Source organism: Euleptes europaea, chromosome 18, assembly GCF_029931775.1.
Source record: "Euleptes europaea isolate rEulEur1 chromosome 18, rEulEur1.hap1, whole genome shotgun sequence".
Taxonomy (NCBI): Eukaryota; Metazoa; Chordata; class Lepidosauria; order Squamata; family Sphaerodactylidae; genus Euleptes; species Euleptes europaea.
Window position 1 is genome coordinate 6988107 of NC_079329.1, and position 13766 is coordinate 7001872.

A 13766-nucleotide genomic window follows, 5' to 3' on the forward strand; every position below is an offset into this window, starting at 1 on the left:
TGTGCAATAACAGGGATGCCAGAAATAAGGTTGATGGTCTTTGATTAGGCCTCTAAGTACTCTCTCTCTCTCTCTCTCTCTCTCTCTCTCTCTCTCTCTCTCTCTCACCCAAAAAATCCTGAGCCAGCATTTTTGATTTGAGTTTTGCAGGAATGAAACATTCAAATGTAGAATTTTTTCAACCTCCCCACCAAGGAATAAAGGCCCATAAAAACTCTCTAAATTAGTATTAGTTGCCTATTAGCGAAGAATTTCAGGGGAACGTTTCTGGGTTTAATTCTATGCAAAAAACAAAATAGCCACAGATAAATAAATAGAAGAAAACAAAATAGCCACAGATAAATAAAAAGACAAAAACAAAATAGCCACAGATTAAAAAAAGACAAAAACAAAATAGCCACAGATAAAAAATAAAAAGATTCAGATAAAGATGCAGCTGCAGAACAAGTGAATAGATGAATGAAGGGTTTAATGGTTTTTCCTGATCAGCTGCTCTCTTCTGTTCAACTCAGGCCTCAGGATGATGACATAGCATTTGGGAAAAAAGATGCAGCCTAGTAAGCCAGCACTGGAGGCAAAGATGGAGAAGATCTCCACGGCCACTGTGGCTTTTCCTTGAGTGCTCAGGTAGGTGGGGACAAAGGACAGCCAAACACTGCAGAAGACCAACATGCTGAAGGTGATGAACTTGGCTTCGTTGAAACTGTCAGGCAACTTTCTGGCTAGGAAAGCCACAATAAAGCAGACGGTGGCCAGAAATCCCATGTAGCCCAAGACACAGTAAAACATGGTTGCTGACCCTTCATTGCATTGCACGATCATTTCTCTATTGAGTGAATTCATGTCCACATCTGGAAATGGAGGAGAAGATCCCAGCCAAACAGCACAAATGCCAAGTTGAACAAAGAAGCAAAAGATAACAATAGACCATGCCAATTGTTTCCCCACCCACTTTCGGAAAATGTTTCCTGGTTTAGACGCCATAAATGCCACCACGACCGTGACAGTTTTTGCCAGGACAGAAGAAACAGCGACTGAGAAGATTATGCCAAACGTCGTTTGTCGGAGGAGGCAGGTCACCTTGTTGGGCCTTCCAATGAAGAGCAAGGAGCAGAGGAAGCAGAGAAGGAGAGAGATGAGTAGACAGTAGGTGAGGCTCCGGTTGTTGGCTTTAACAATTGGGGTTTCCTTGTACTTGACAAAGATTGCGAGCACCAGGGCTGTGATCAGAGAAAAGAAGAGAGCCAAAAAGGCTAAAATCATGCTCAAGGGTTCGGAAAACGAAAGGTAATTTGGAATCTTGGGAATGCATTGGACTTGTCTCAGGTTTGGATAATGACCTTCAGAGCAAGTCATGCAAGAATCCATGTCTGAAAGGAGAAAAGATCCTATTTAGACACATTCATCATATAAATACAATTTGATGAGATAGTACCTAACCTTACATGGTCAACCATTGATGAAATAACCAAAAATCACTATGTTGTGTACATTCAACCTGAACGGCAGATGTTATGTATAGTTGGTTCCCTTTAAGATCTGTTCTATAGTAGGTGTCTTTAATCTGACATTCTTCTATAGCTGGTTCACCTTTATGTAATTATATAGAGTCAGGTTGTATTTCTTTTCAGGAACACTGAAGAGACTGTAAGAGAATTGTATACTTGGGAAGACTACTAGATAGTGTCTCCTAGAAACTGGCAGGTTTCTTTATTAGTCACACTATGATTTTTAACAGTGGGTAAATATGTGTTAGTGGGTAAATATGTTATGAATCTTTGTAGCAACTGTTCAGTGGGTGACAATTATTAGATACCTTGTATGTTTAGTGGGGTACGTACTGTCATTTGCAACCCTAGATAAAAACAGTTTTGTTGACTGGTCCTAGCATTGACTTTTAGCCTATAGACATATTTTTATATGAGAGTGTGATTCCTATTGTGGTGAATAACCTTTCTGGGAGTTTGGGTGTTCATGGTGATGCTTCTCAATCTCGTACCGGGTTGTCTCTTTCCTTGAAACAGAACTGTACCCTCCTGATGCCCGGGAGATGTGTTTTCTTTAGAAACGAGTTCCCATTATTTCTAAAATGTATATTGCAAATTTCTGGAAATAAATGCAGCAACTCAAGGAATGTTCAATACCGAGAAGCCTGTTAATGTTTCCCCATAGCACAGATGTTTAAATGCCCTCCCTTCAGGCAATCAGTCCAAAAAACATATTGGGATCTTCAACAGGAGTCATATTAATGAGAGCATTTCCTACCCTCTTTGTCTGATATTTTCCCTTCTGGACATGGATCACAATCGTAGCAGCAGAACGGCTCCCCTTCCTTCTTTTTCTTGCTGAAACCAGGCTTGCAGTTGTCATTACACACAGATAAGGGAGGCAGCTGTCATTGAAGAAAATTAGAATGGAGAACTGACAAGATTTTGGGAGTATTTTGGTTCACAATAGCTGTAAAAGTTGTCAAGGTGATGGGAAGAATAACATCCTGTATTTCAAGGGAGAATCCGTGTTATCCAGACCACTACTGAATCAACGGAGATTAAAACGTTGCGTGCCCAGTGATGGTGTCATTCACACCCGTTCCTGAATCTCTAGGATGAAAGTTCTTTGGTGGCCAAGAAGGGGCTGAACCAGCATTGGGGCCCTCAGACCAGCGGCTGGACCACTTACGCCTTGCAGAGTGGCCCCAATGGTGGTGGTGACGCTAAGGCGTACTGGGGGGCAGAGCCGCCAATAGACAGCTTCCTGTCCCCTTTCGGCTTTTTTGCAGGGGTAGCCTTGTTGTTCTCAACGGAGCAAAATGGCCCATTTAAAAAAGAACCAGATTTGGAGGTGCTGCAGCACCTCAGCCACGCCTCAGTCCCCGGCCACTGAAAGGTCAGGAATGGGTAGCCCGTGTCTCAATCAGCAAAATTTGTGGCCTAAAAAAGTTGCTGAGTGTGTTTGCTATCTTACCTAAAGTGTCTGTCTACTCCATTCATTAAAGTTTTGTATATTTTTGAGAGACAGGGGAGATTTTTTCTCACCTGTGCGAGGTGTCTGTTCCACTGAATTCTGTCCTCGTCGATGGTAACTCTTTCACTAAGTGGAACCTGAGGATCCAGCCTCCCGATCTTGACTCTGACATAGGACTCATTTGGAAAAGTGACCATATTGGTAATATCAAATCCACCCTTCAATTCTCCATGTTCGTTAAAGGTCACTTCGTCTCCGGCACTGTTGTTGAAAGCAATTCTCCGAAGAAGTGCATGAAGCTTAGTAGAAAGAGAAAGTGTATTAAGGAGCCTGGAGTGAATTACATGGATTGGAATGACCTCACCAATACTTTTCAGATTCAAACAGATTTTTAGATTACTTTCATCAAGGATGGAAGGTTTTCTAGGAATTCAAGTATTTTGGTTGTTCATGAGAATAAGCTGCCATGGCCAGTTACAGGACAAAGTAATGAAGTTTGATTCAGAGTGTTTCTGGAATGAATACTGCTGAAGGAGCTTCCAGAAAAACTGTTTTGGTTTTGCTGCATCCAGAATTAATTTTGTTGGCCAGCAGCATTCATTGCATATATATATGCAAATTAACCTATCGATTAGAACAGGGGTGGGGAACGTCAGGCCCAAGGGCCATTTAAGGCTCGTGAAATCATTTGATCTAGCACTTTGTGGGTCCTGGCAGATCTCTAGCTCAGAAGGATCTAAGACTGGTGATCTGCCCCCTCCCGTGGACAGGAATACCTTCTGTTCAAGGTAGATGTGAGTTTGTTTTGCTGAGAAAAAGAAGAGTCGTCAGGTATGCAGCTTCTATGACAGCCCAAGAAACTGTGTTAACCCTTTCCCACCCGGGCCATGGAGAAATGTATTCCCTCTGTACTACCAGAGGGCTGGGTGTGGAAGTAGCAACAATGGAGTGTTAAGGGGGCAGGGCCAGAATGCACGGGGTGGGGGGAGTTCTTAGCCAGTGTGTCCTCATTTCATCCCTGCAGGCGGAGGTAGCCGGAGCAGGCTGTGGAATCCTGCCCCGACCGTGTGGAGCAGGAGTGGCGTGTGGCTGGACGGTTATGCCCGTGTGGTGCAAAAGACCATCCTGTGCCACCAGGTGGGTGAGTGTGCCACCAGTTGGTTGTCTCCCTGCTTTCCACGAGGGAGGGGTGTCATCTAGGATAGCTGACTGCTTGGGTCAGGGTTGGCTAATTTTTAAGATGATATTTTTGTATGGTCTGCGAATGATGTTATAAACCTCCAAATGGCCCTTGGTGGAAAAATGCTTCCCCACCCCTGCATTACAAGGACAATAGGTATGCCCCCACCTACCCTACCGAACTGCAGGAAGCCAAAGGAAGCATGAAGAGAAGCAAAGTCTGCAGGGGCTGGTCAGAAAGGGACAGAGGGTCAGAGCTTACCAGGTGGTGAGATGTAATTTCTCACTTTTCTTTTGCAACTCTAGATTTGTGCTCTGGTTAGTCAGAGGGAAATACCCCATGATTCTTTAGGAGTTCCCATAATTCCCTTGGCTTTTACCATGGATTTTTTGGGAATTCTGACAGCATCATGCTGGGGACAGGGAGTTGATGTCACTTCAGTTTTTTCACACAGAGGTGATCTCAAATCGTCAGTGACACTTTTTCAACGGCCCCACCTCTTTACAAACCTCAAAATGATAGGGTTTTTTTTTAGGTGAAGAGAATATACCTTCGAAGGTGGCACATTCAGAGAAGCCAGGCTGACCCCATCCTCCATGCCTCTGTGGTTGGTTCTGGCAGACACCAAGATGTGTAGAGCATGTGCAATAGCATAGACAGCATTATAGATACTGTAGCTATGGCCACTCATGGTCATTTCAAAAAAAGGTGTTGGGACTGTTTCCAGTCTCTCCTCTCCTGTGCATGTGTCTTCCAAATTTGTTGGATTAATGGAATCCAGTAATGCACATTGAAAGACTTGTTCCCAGAATTGCTTGATAAAACCATCTCCCTTTGCCCAGGAAGGTTTTATAAGTTGGAGAAACGTATGGAACCCTAGGATATCCTTTGAATGTATTGTGAAGGAAAGAGCACCATGAAATATTTGTATATTATATATCTTTTGCCAAATACTGAATGCAAAGTCAATCTGGGCTGTTGTAATCCACACCTTTCCTGTAGAGGTTCTCACCACATAATCAGAACCTGTTACATTCATTAAAAATGTGGGCATAGAGATAATGGTTGCCAGCCAGGCAAGGGTTACACTTTCTCCATGGAGAACAATTGCATTGGCTTTGCTATCCAAGAAATCTGTTTTACTGCTGTCTAAATATTTTAAAATAAATTGTATGTCATCCCACACAACCTGTACTATGGCTTTTTCTCTGAAGGCCACACAGATTCCTTTCCTGGAAAGCATCGGCTCAAATGCTTGCAAGAAACGTTCTCCTACTTCATTATCCATAGTGAAGAGCCCAACCCATTTCCAGCCGAAATGAAGCAATAGCTGGACAATTCCCTCATGCTGAAGGGCTTCCTGGGGGACCGTGCGGTAAAAGGGAGGGAGACTGGTTGGGTTATCCACTGCTGATTCAAATGAGCCAAATGAAAACTAATAAGAAAAAAAAACATGTAACAGAAGGAGAATAGGAATACTTTATCACCTTCTTGTTTCAGAAGGTCTTTAAAATGTTACCTCAGATCATGATTCTATTATATCGGCAAAGTAAATTGCATAAAAGACTAATCTTTTTCCAGACTGTTGCACGTCTTCTTTTTTCTGCATGTTTTCTGTTGCTGATAGTAAACTTGTGTGGATCCGTGACTGTTTTTTACATTTTTATTTTCTTAATTAAAATATTTATTAGCCACTTTTTCACTTTGCAGAACTCAAAGCGGCTTATAGTGTGCATAAAACAAGTATTATAAAAAAACATAAAAGACCACAATTTTAAATTTCAATCATGCTCAATTTCTATTTATTTCTCAGAAGATATCACCATATCTAAATGGTTTATCGCTTTTTTTCACACAGCAGGGGGAATGAATTATCCGGCAGCCATTAAAACCTTTTTTGGGAAAAGTGAACCAAATGTATGGGTTCTTGTAGGTTATCCGGGCTGTGTAACCGTGGTCTTGGTATTTTCTTACCTGACGTTTCTCCCGCAGCTGTGACAGTGTCCTCTGAAGATGCCTGCCACAGCTGCGGGCAAAACGTCAGGAAAGAAAATACCAAGTCCACGGTTACACAGCCCGGATAACCTACAAGAACCAATGAACTCTGAACGTGAAAGCCTTCGACAAATGTATGGGTGTTAAAAAAAAAAAATCCGGCAAAATTCGGGTTCTGGTTTCTTGGCCATTTTTTTTTCTGGGAAAACCCGACTGCCAAATTTACTATACCAGTAAACATAGGAATTTGGCTTTACATTTGGGTGTCCCGAAAAATCCAGATATTTAAACCCTATGGGGGCTTTTTGTGGTTTTCGCATCTTCTCTGGAAGCATTTTTGCAGGTAGAGGTCCCTAATTTTCAGGGTAGCTGGAAGGTACTCTCCTTGAAAGAACCCCAAAGTTTGGTGAAGATTGGGTGAAAGCTTCCAAAGTTATGGGGTCTGGAAGAGGTCGCCTCCCTTCCTGCATAGGGACCAATGTGAAGTATTTGCAATGGATTTCAATGGAGGTAGGGAGGCGACCTCTTACAGACCCTAGAACTTCAGAACCCCTGACCCAATCTTCACCAAACCTGGGGTTCCTGCAAGGAGTGTCCCTTCTAGCAACCCTGAAAATTTGGGACCTCAAATAGCAACCCCCCATAGCAGCTTCAAAAACAAAACAAAAAACCCATAGGCTAACATGGGTGGGAAATTTCCCCAGCCCATTTTCTCCTTTCTTAACAACTAATGCAAGCAAGCCCACCAAGCCCTACACAACCACCAGACCACCTAGTAGCACAACCTAGCTACCTAGAAGCACAACAGCCTAGAAGCACAACAAACCATAAGGAGAAGTCTATGCCAGCTGAGACTCTTTACAAAAACCCCAAAACACAAGAAACCAGAACAAAATCCAAAGGGGGGGGGGTCCTTTTGCCATCCCTAACAGAACTTTGACTATGCACAAAGCGGAGGCTGGACATCAGCACCCAGGCACGCTCTGGCGGCCCACACCCCACAAATCCAATGTCCAGCCACATGATGCCAAGTAGCTGGAGGTCTGGGGGCACTGCTGCCAGTCCAGACGTGGTGCCAACCAAGTCAACCAAATGCACAGTGCCAAATCCGACAAAAACAATCAGGCATGCAGTCAGGATACAGAGAAAGAAACCAAACAGGAAACACTTAAACAGGAACCAAACCAACCTTTAACCCTTTAAAATACAAATCAAAAAGGAATTAAATAAGAATTTAAGCAGTTATGAGCAATAACAACTACAAAGTGTTGAAACCAATGTAAATTCAGTCCCAGAAACACCTCCCCTTGCTTGCATGCAGCCAGGTTTTTTTGGGGAAAAACCCAAATGAAATAAAATTATAGGGTCTCAAACTGTTAGATGTCTTCTCTTCTCCTCCAGGGAGCAGGCAAGTAACAATCTAATGGAAGCAGCAGGCTGTAACCCATCAGGTCAGCTCAGGATGAGGCCAGCAGGAGCAAAAGCCAAGGTTTTTGCACCAGAACAAACTCAGTGAGCAACAGCCAGTAGAGAGAGACCAAGTAGTCTAGCCTTTGGCCAAAACATAGAAAAGATTGAATGGAGAATCCAGCTTCTGTGATTGGCCAAAGAATACTCTTCTCTTCGGGCTAGCCACTGTCTGGGAGTTCAATTCCCCTTCCCTCCCGCTTATTAGGCTGTCCATGCAAGGTAGGTTGCACCAAGGAGAGCTTTCTACTTTCAAAAGCGCGGGAAATAGCTTTCTCAATTATAGATACATTGTATCCCTTTGGAGGAGCCGGGCAAACTTTCCCACCATTTTAAGCCGGCTCCTCTATTGAGGTACCCTGCAAAGATCACACTAAGGAATCTAAACACATCCACTTCCCTATGGCCATTTATTCATGGAAGGTTTTGCCTTGGAGTTGCCACTCTATAGATGCACATTTCCCCCATCTGAATTCTCAAAACTCTGCATGGGGGCTTATTGTTGAGTTTTGAGAATATGAATGGGGGGGAAAGTGCATCTAAAGAGTGGCAACTCCAAGGCAAAACCTTCCATGAATAAATAGCCTATATCTTTTCTAAGGAGGAGGATGGGATTACCCTTTCCAGACCCGATAACTCCAGACCCCCTGACCCAACCTTTACCAAACTTGGGAGTTCTTGTAAGGAGAGGCCTTTCTAGCCACCCTGAAAATCTGAGACCTCTGCCTGCAAAAATGTCCCCTCCCAACAGGAGCCTTGGAAAGAGAATAATGAAAAAGCCAGATTTTTGGGAATGGCAAATTGGGCTTTGCCAACCTCCCGGATTTTGTGGACTTGGTAAACCCGAACCAGAAATTTACCAAAATGGCATTTTTTCCAATATATTTTTGGTTTGGTTCTTACCAAATGCACAGCCCTAACCAAATGATACTTTACGGTACTGGAGTTTGGGTAGAATATATTTCACACAACATTGGTTCCTTTTTGTTATTTTGTTGTTGTTGTTGGAAATATAATCAGATTGCCTAAGTGTGTACCAGGTATAGCTGTTCAGCAAGAATTTGAAATCCCTTCATTGGAAGACGGTCAGTATTGTCTACTCTGACCGGCAATGGCTCTCCAGGGTCTCCGGCAGAGGTCTTTCCCATTAAGTACTGCCTAATCAGTTTAACTGAAGATGCAGGATATTGGACCTGGACCCTTCTGCATACCAAGCAGTTACTGTCCCACTGAGCCATAGCTGACTGCTTGTTCACCAGTAGCCTTCTATGCTAATCAGGCAATTATTTTTTACTAATTCTAATGTGTGAAACACAACCTTGGTTTCAACATGCCATTTAATCAGTGTTATATTCTATGTAAAATCCAGCAGTACTCTTTCTTATGAGGTTCTGGCATTAAACGGATTGGATTCAAGAGGAGCATGTTTAAAATTTATATTTTTAAAAATTGGAGCATATGGTCAATAGAGGGGGAAATCTCACGTTGTATTTTCCCTCCTTTTGATCATGACTCCCTCAGCCCATTCAAACCCCACCCGGATGTGGAAACTGGAGTCATCAAGCTGATTTCCGTTCTTTAGTATTATCCCAGAAGAACCAGACACCTCTAGCTTTGGTGTCCAAAAGAGGATTCAGAGTAGAAACAAAAATGTTGCCTTGTAGGAATGTTGTTCATAATCTGTGAAGCCATAACTCACAGACAAAATTGGCCAACAATCAAATCAACACCCATGCATTGAACAGAATCAAGTATTATAGCACCCTCCCCCCAAATACTCTCAACATTTTCAAATGCAATATTCATCACACATCTTTTGAAATCCTTCCTGACAATTCTCATTTCAAGATATATATCACACCCAAAATGCAAAGTTACATAATTCACATCTCCCCCTATTTTTGCTCATAATTCTTACTCTTTGAAACTCTTGGCCCTAGATAGGGAAGGGGGTTTAAACAACATGTGAGAATTGTGAAACTCCAAAAAATCGCAGTTCTCTGATTATACCTGTGGGATCTTGTAGCGACTTAAGAGAGTTGCCATGTCTGTTGAGGTTTCGGAACTATATCCCCCAATGACACCGAGCATTTTTTTCTGGGTGCCACACTTGTAGTTTGGGACAAGTTCACGTGATGTGAAGAGTAGGTCTAGGGTGGTCCTGTAAGTCCATTTCAGATATATGTAGGAGTCATGGATGTGGAACCCAAGAGTGACATTGGGCAAGATATTGGGGTTCTGGTTGATCTCATGGATGGCAAACACCAAGGCGAGGATGTGCTGGTAGAACTTTGTTATCAGGCTGCAACCAAAATCAGTTATTGTTTGAGAAGAGAACTTTTCAACGTACAGCATCTGTATGGGTCACAGATGGATCTAAGAACACAGTAAGGGCCCAACTAAATCTGAGAAATGGCTCATCTGGGACACTTTTCATTTCCCCCAACACAATGCTACTGGGAAACCACAAGCTGGATATTGAACCATCAGACGTTCCCACTACTTTTTATCGAGTAAAAATGGAATAGAAATGAACATTTTGAATCAGTAGTAATAACTACAAAAAGTATAACATAATCTAGGTACTAAGTATAATCTATGTGTGTATATCAATGATTGAGACAATGTCATTTATTGCAAACGGATGCAAACGTTTCCCCTTCCCCTTCTTTCCTTTCTGTATTCCCTAAAAATAATATATATATATATATATATATATATATATATATATATATATATATATATATATATATATATATATATATATATATATATATATATATTAAAAAGACATTTCCACTACCCACTAATGACTAGCATTCAAGTGGATACTGGCGGTTCCTCTCAGTTAGCAGTAGAACTGCCCCTGAATAGATCAGCGAATTTGTTTTGACCCCCTTGAAGACATATTATCCAGCATTCTTCAACAGAGTGTGTATCAGCAAGTCCCATGTGTTTGGTGAGGAATTACTTTATGTTTTCGCAGCATATGTGTGTAAGCTGCTGTCAAGTCACAGCCAATTTATGGCGGCCCCAGCAAAGGTCTTTGAAGGCAAGTGAGAAGCATAAGTGGTTGTCCATTTCCTTTCTCTGCAGTCTTCCTAGGTGGTTTCCCTTCTTTCTTATTTTAAAAACTATATAAACACTATATTTTGAACACTTGTCTCTTTATTAGGTGATTTTCCTAAATGCTGGTTATGCACATAAATGCTGGTTAAAAAATCTCTAAAGTTTCCCCAGCCTCTTGCAAAACCTAGTCTTCATGCTATCTGTGGCCATTTATTCATGGAAGGTTTTGCCTTGGAGTTGCCACTCTATAGATGCACATTTACCCCATCTGAATTCTCAAAACTCTGCATGGGGGCTTATTGTTGAGTTTTGAGAATATGAATGGGGGGAAAAGTGCATCTAAAGAGTGGCAACTCCAAGGCAAAACCTTCCATGAATAAATAGCCTATGTGTGTGTGTTAAGTGCCGTCAAGTCGCTTTCGACTCATGGCGACCCAATGAATGAAAGTCCTCCAAAATGTCCTATCTTTGACAGCCTTGCTCAGATCTTGCCAATTGAAGGCTGTGGCTTCCTTTATTGAGTCTATCCAACTAAAATGTAGCCTGACCTTGCATAGTTTCTGAGAACTGAGGAGAATGGCTATACCATACTGCCTTCGCTCCATCCTGCATATATGTGTGTAAAGTGCCGTCAAGTTGCAGCCAACCTATTCCTTTCTTTTGTGTTACTTCAGAGGAGCAATCAAAGTTTCTTTGTCCCTGGTAAAGCGTTCCTTTGGCACCTTATGCCGCATCATTATTATTTAAAATGTCTATTCAGTTTTTGCAAGTATACAGAATTGCTAAAATAAAATCAGCTATCATCATCAACTCTATATTAGAAGAGCCATGAATTCCTTACATAGGAAAACATGTATCATCCTGGGAAGGGTGCCACTGAAATAGAACTTCTTGGGAGTTACAACCAATATGAGATACAATTCCCCCAATTAGGAGTTCACCTGGCTGATACCACTGATGTGGAATCTGAGGGGAAAGGTTCCCCGTGCACTTCATGCTATGTACTTCATACACCATGTACGGAAGCAGCATCTGTATCAGCAGCAACATCTCAGACTCTGCCAAGTGAAATACAAGAACACCTCTCTCTCCACACGTACTGTCCTGGGTCTCCTCTACAGCATCATCCTTAGTTTCTGCCTGGTTTCAAGAAGGTGGCTCAGAAGGCACCTGGTTCCAACACTCTTTTTAACAGTGGACGTAGGGACCTTTTCTTTCATGTCTCAACCTGCTTCTTCGTATGAAATTCGAGAGATATTTAGTACTGATCCGAAAATTGCCTCTCTCTGATCCCTCATTTTAGCTGTGAATGGCTCAGCAGAAGACTTTATAAGCACAACTTTAAGATATTATTTCTGGTGTGTTTTCTGTTTCCTTCTAGAAAGCTATAGGAACTGAGACCGGGCAAAGAAATGACAGTGATTCTGATAATTATGGTGTCTGTCATCTCCTCTGGAAGACTGCTAATATTGTTCTGGGATAATAATTTGCAGAACTAGTGAAGCAAAAATATTTTTTTCCTGATTTCATACCAGATACTCTCTACTGTGGGAGCAGCTGGAATGGGGAGCTCGGAATGACTAGCAGTGCCTCCGCCCACCCGGGCATCTCTGAATGGAAGTGACAAAGCAAGAACTGCGGACAACTTCTCCTTGGCTGAATTTATTTATCTATCACATGAACACATGAGGCTGCCTTCAATTGAATCTGATCTTTGGTCCATCGAAGTCAGTATTGTGTACTCAGACCAGGAGCGGCTCTCCAGGATCTCAGGCAGAGGTCTTTCACAACACCTACCGGCCTAGTCCCTTTAACTGGAGATGCCAGGGATCGAATCTGGGATCTTCTGCATGCCAAGCAGATGCTCTACTACTGAGCCAGGGTCCCCTCCCCATAGTCTGGAACATTTCTGCACCACTTTTAACAGAGAACCTATTCAAAGAGTTTTACAAAGTGAAGCATGATAAAGTCATAAACAGCACAGAATCATTAAAGGTTCCAAGAAACCCAGCCTAAAAATCCAGCAATAAACCCCCAAGTTAAACCCTGTGTTCTCTCAGGTTAGGGGCAAACGATCAAAATGTTGGAAGATCATCCCGGCTATTAACCACTTGGGCAAAGAGAATAGGTTTGGCCTGGCACCTAAATGATAGTTGCGTAGGTGTCAGGCAAGCCTCAAAAGGATGGGCATTCTTTGGGGGTGAGATGCCAAATTGAAAAGTGTGTTTCTGAGCACAACCCGCCTCACTGATCTAAGCAGGGGTGCAGAGAGCAGGAGGATCTGAACAGTGAGGGAAACATTAATAATGGGATGTACAGTATGGAAGGAAGTAGACTTTTGTGTCCTCCAACTGCAAGCCATTTAGGGCCTGAAAATAAGATTTTGCCATTTGGGGTATTTTTCACGGTGGATTTTGCTTCGGTTTCGAATCGGAGCAAACAATAAACCGATTTAAATAGCTTTTTCATGGCAGCGCAGATTCTCCCTCCATCCCGAGGCATTTTCAATTTTTTACGGGAGAAACAGCGCACTTCTCTTCGCTGCTTACGTCTGCTGCCGCTCATGACTCACCGCTCAAAATCCGCCTAATCCCGCCCACTCTTCCCATGATCCTGTGTGTGTGTGTTTGGGGGGGGGCATCCTGAGAGCAGCAAATCCAAGCCAAAACTCCCGTCACCGTTCTGAAGAGAGGCAGCCAGTCTGCTCTGGGTCTCCCTCCAGCCGGTGCGATCCTATGTGTGTGTGTGTTTGGGGGGGGGTATCCTGAGAGCGGCAAATCCAAGCCAAAACCCCCATCACCCTTCTGAAGTGGGGCAGCCAGTCTGCTCTGGGTCTCTCTCCAGCCGGTGCGATCCTATGTGTGTGTGTGTTTGGGGGGGGTATCCTGAGAGCGGCAAATCCAAGCCAAAACCCCCATCACCCTTCTGAAGAGGGGCAGCCAGTCTGCTTTGGGTCTCCCTCCTGCCGGTGCGATGCTGTTAGAGTGGCAACTCCCCCAGCTAATCACCGTTCTTGGGGGAGGAGAAAGGAGACGACCCGGGGAGCGACGCAAACATTTTTTCATGGGCATCCAAGCAACAAAACACTCTT

General features: G+C 43.1%; 1 protein-coding gene across 1 annotated transcript; it reads right to left on the minus strand.

Moving 5' to 3' along the window:
• Positions 1–468: 468 nt before the first annotated feature.
• On the minus strand, positions 469–9961 carry LOC130490287 (vomeronasal type-2 receptor 26-like). Its single transcript, XM_056864112.1, has 5 exons — positions 9617–9961; positions 5157–5579; positions 3036–3263; positions 2257–2392; positions 469–1370 (listed from the first exon to the last, which is right to left on the minus strand). Exons 1-5 carry the CDS (start codon positions 9959–9961, stop codon positions 469–471), a joined length of 2034 nt encoding a protein of 677 aa, XP_056720090.1.
• Between the last annotated feature and the right edge of the window lie 3805 nt (positions 9962–13766).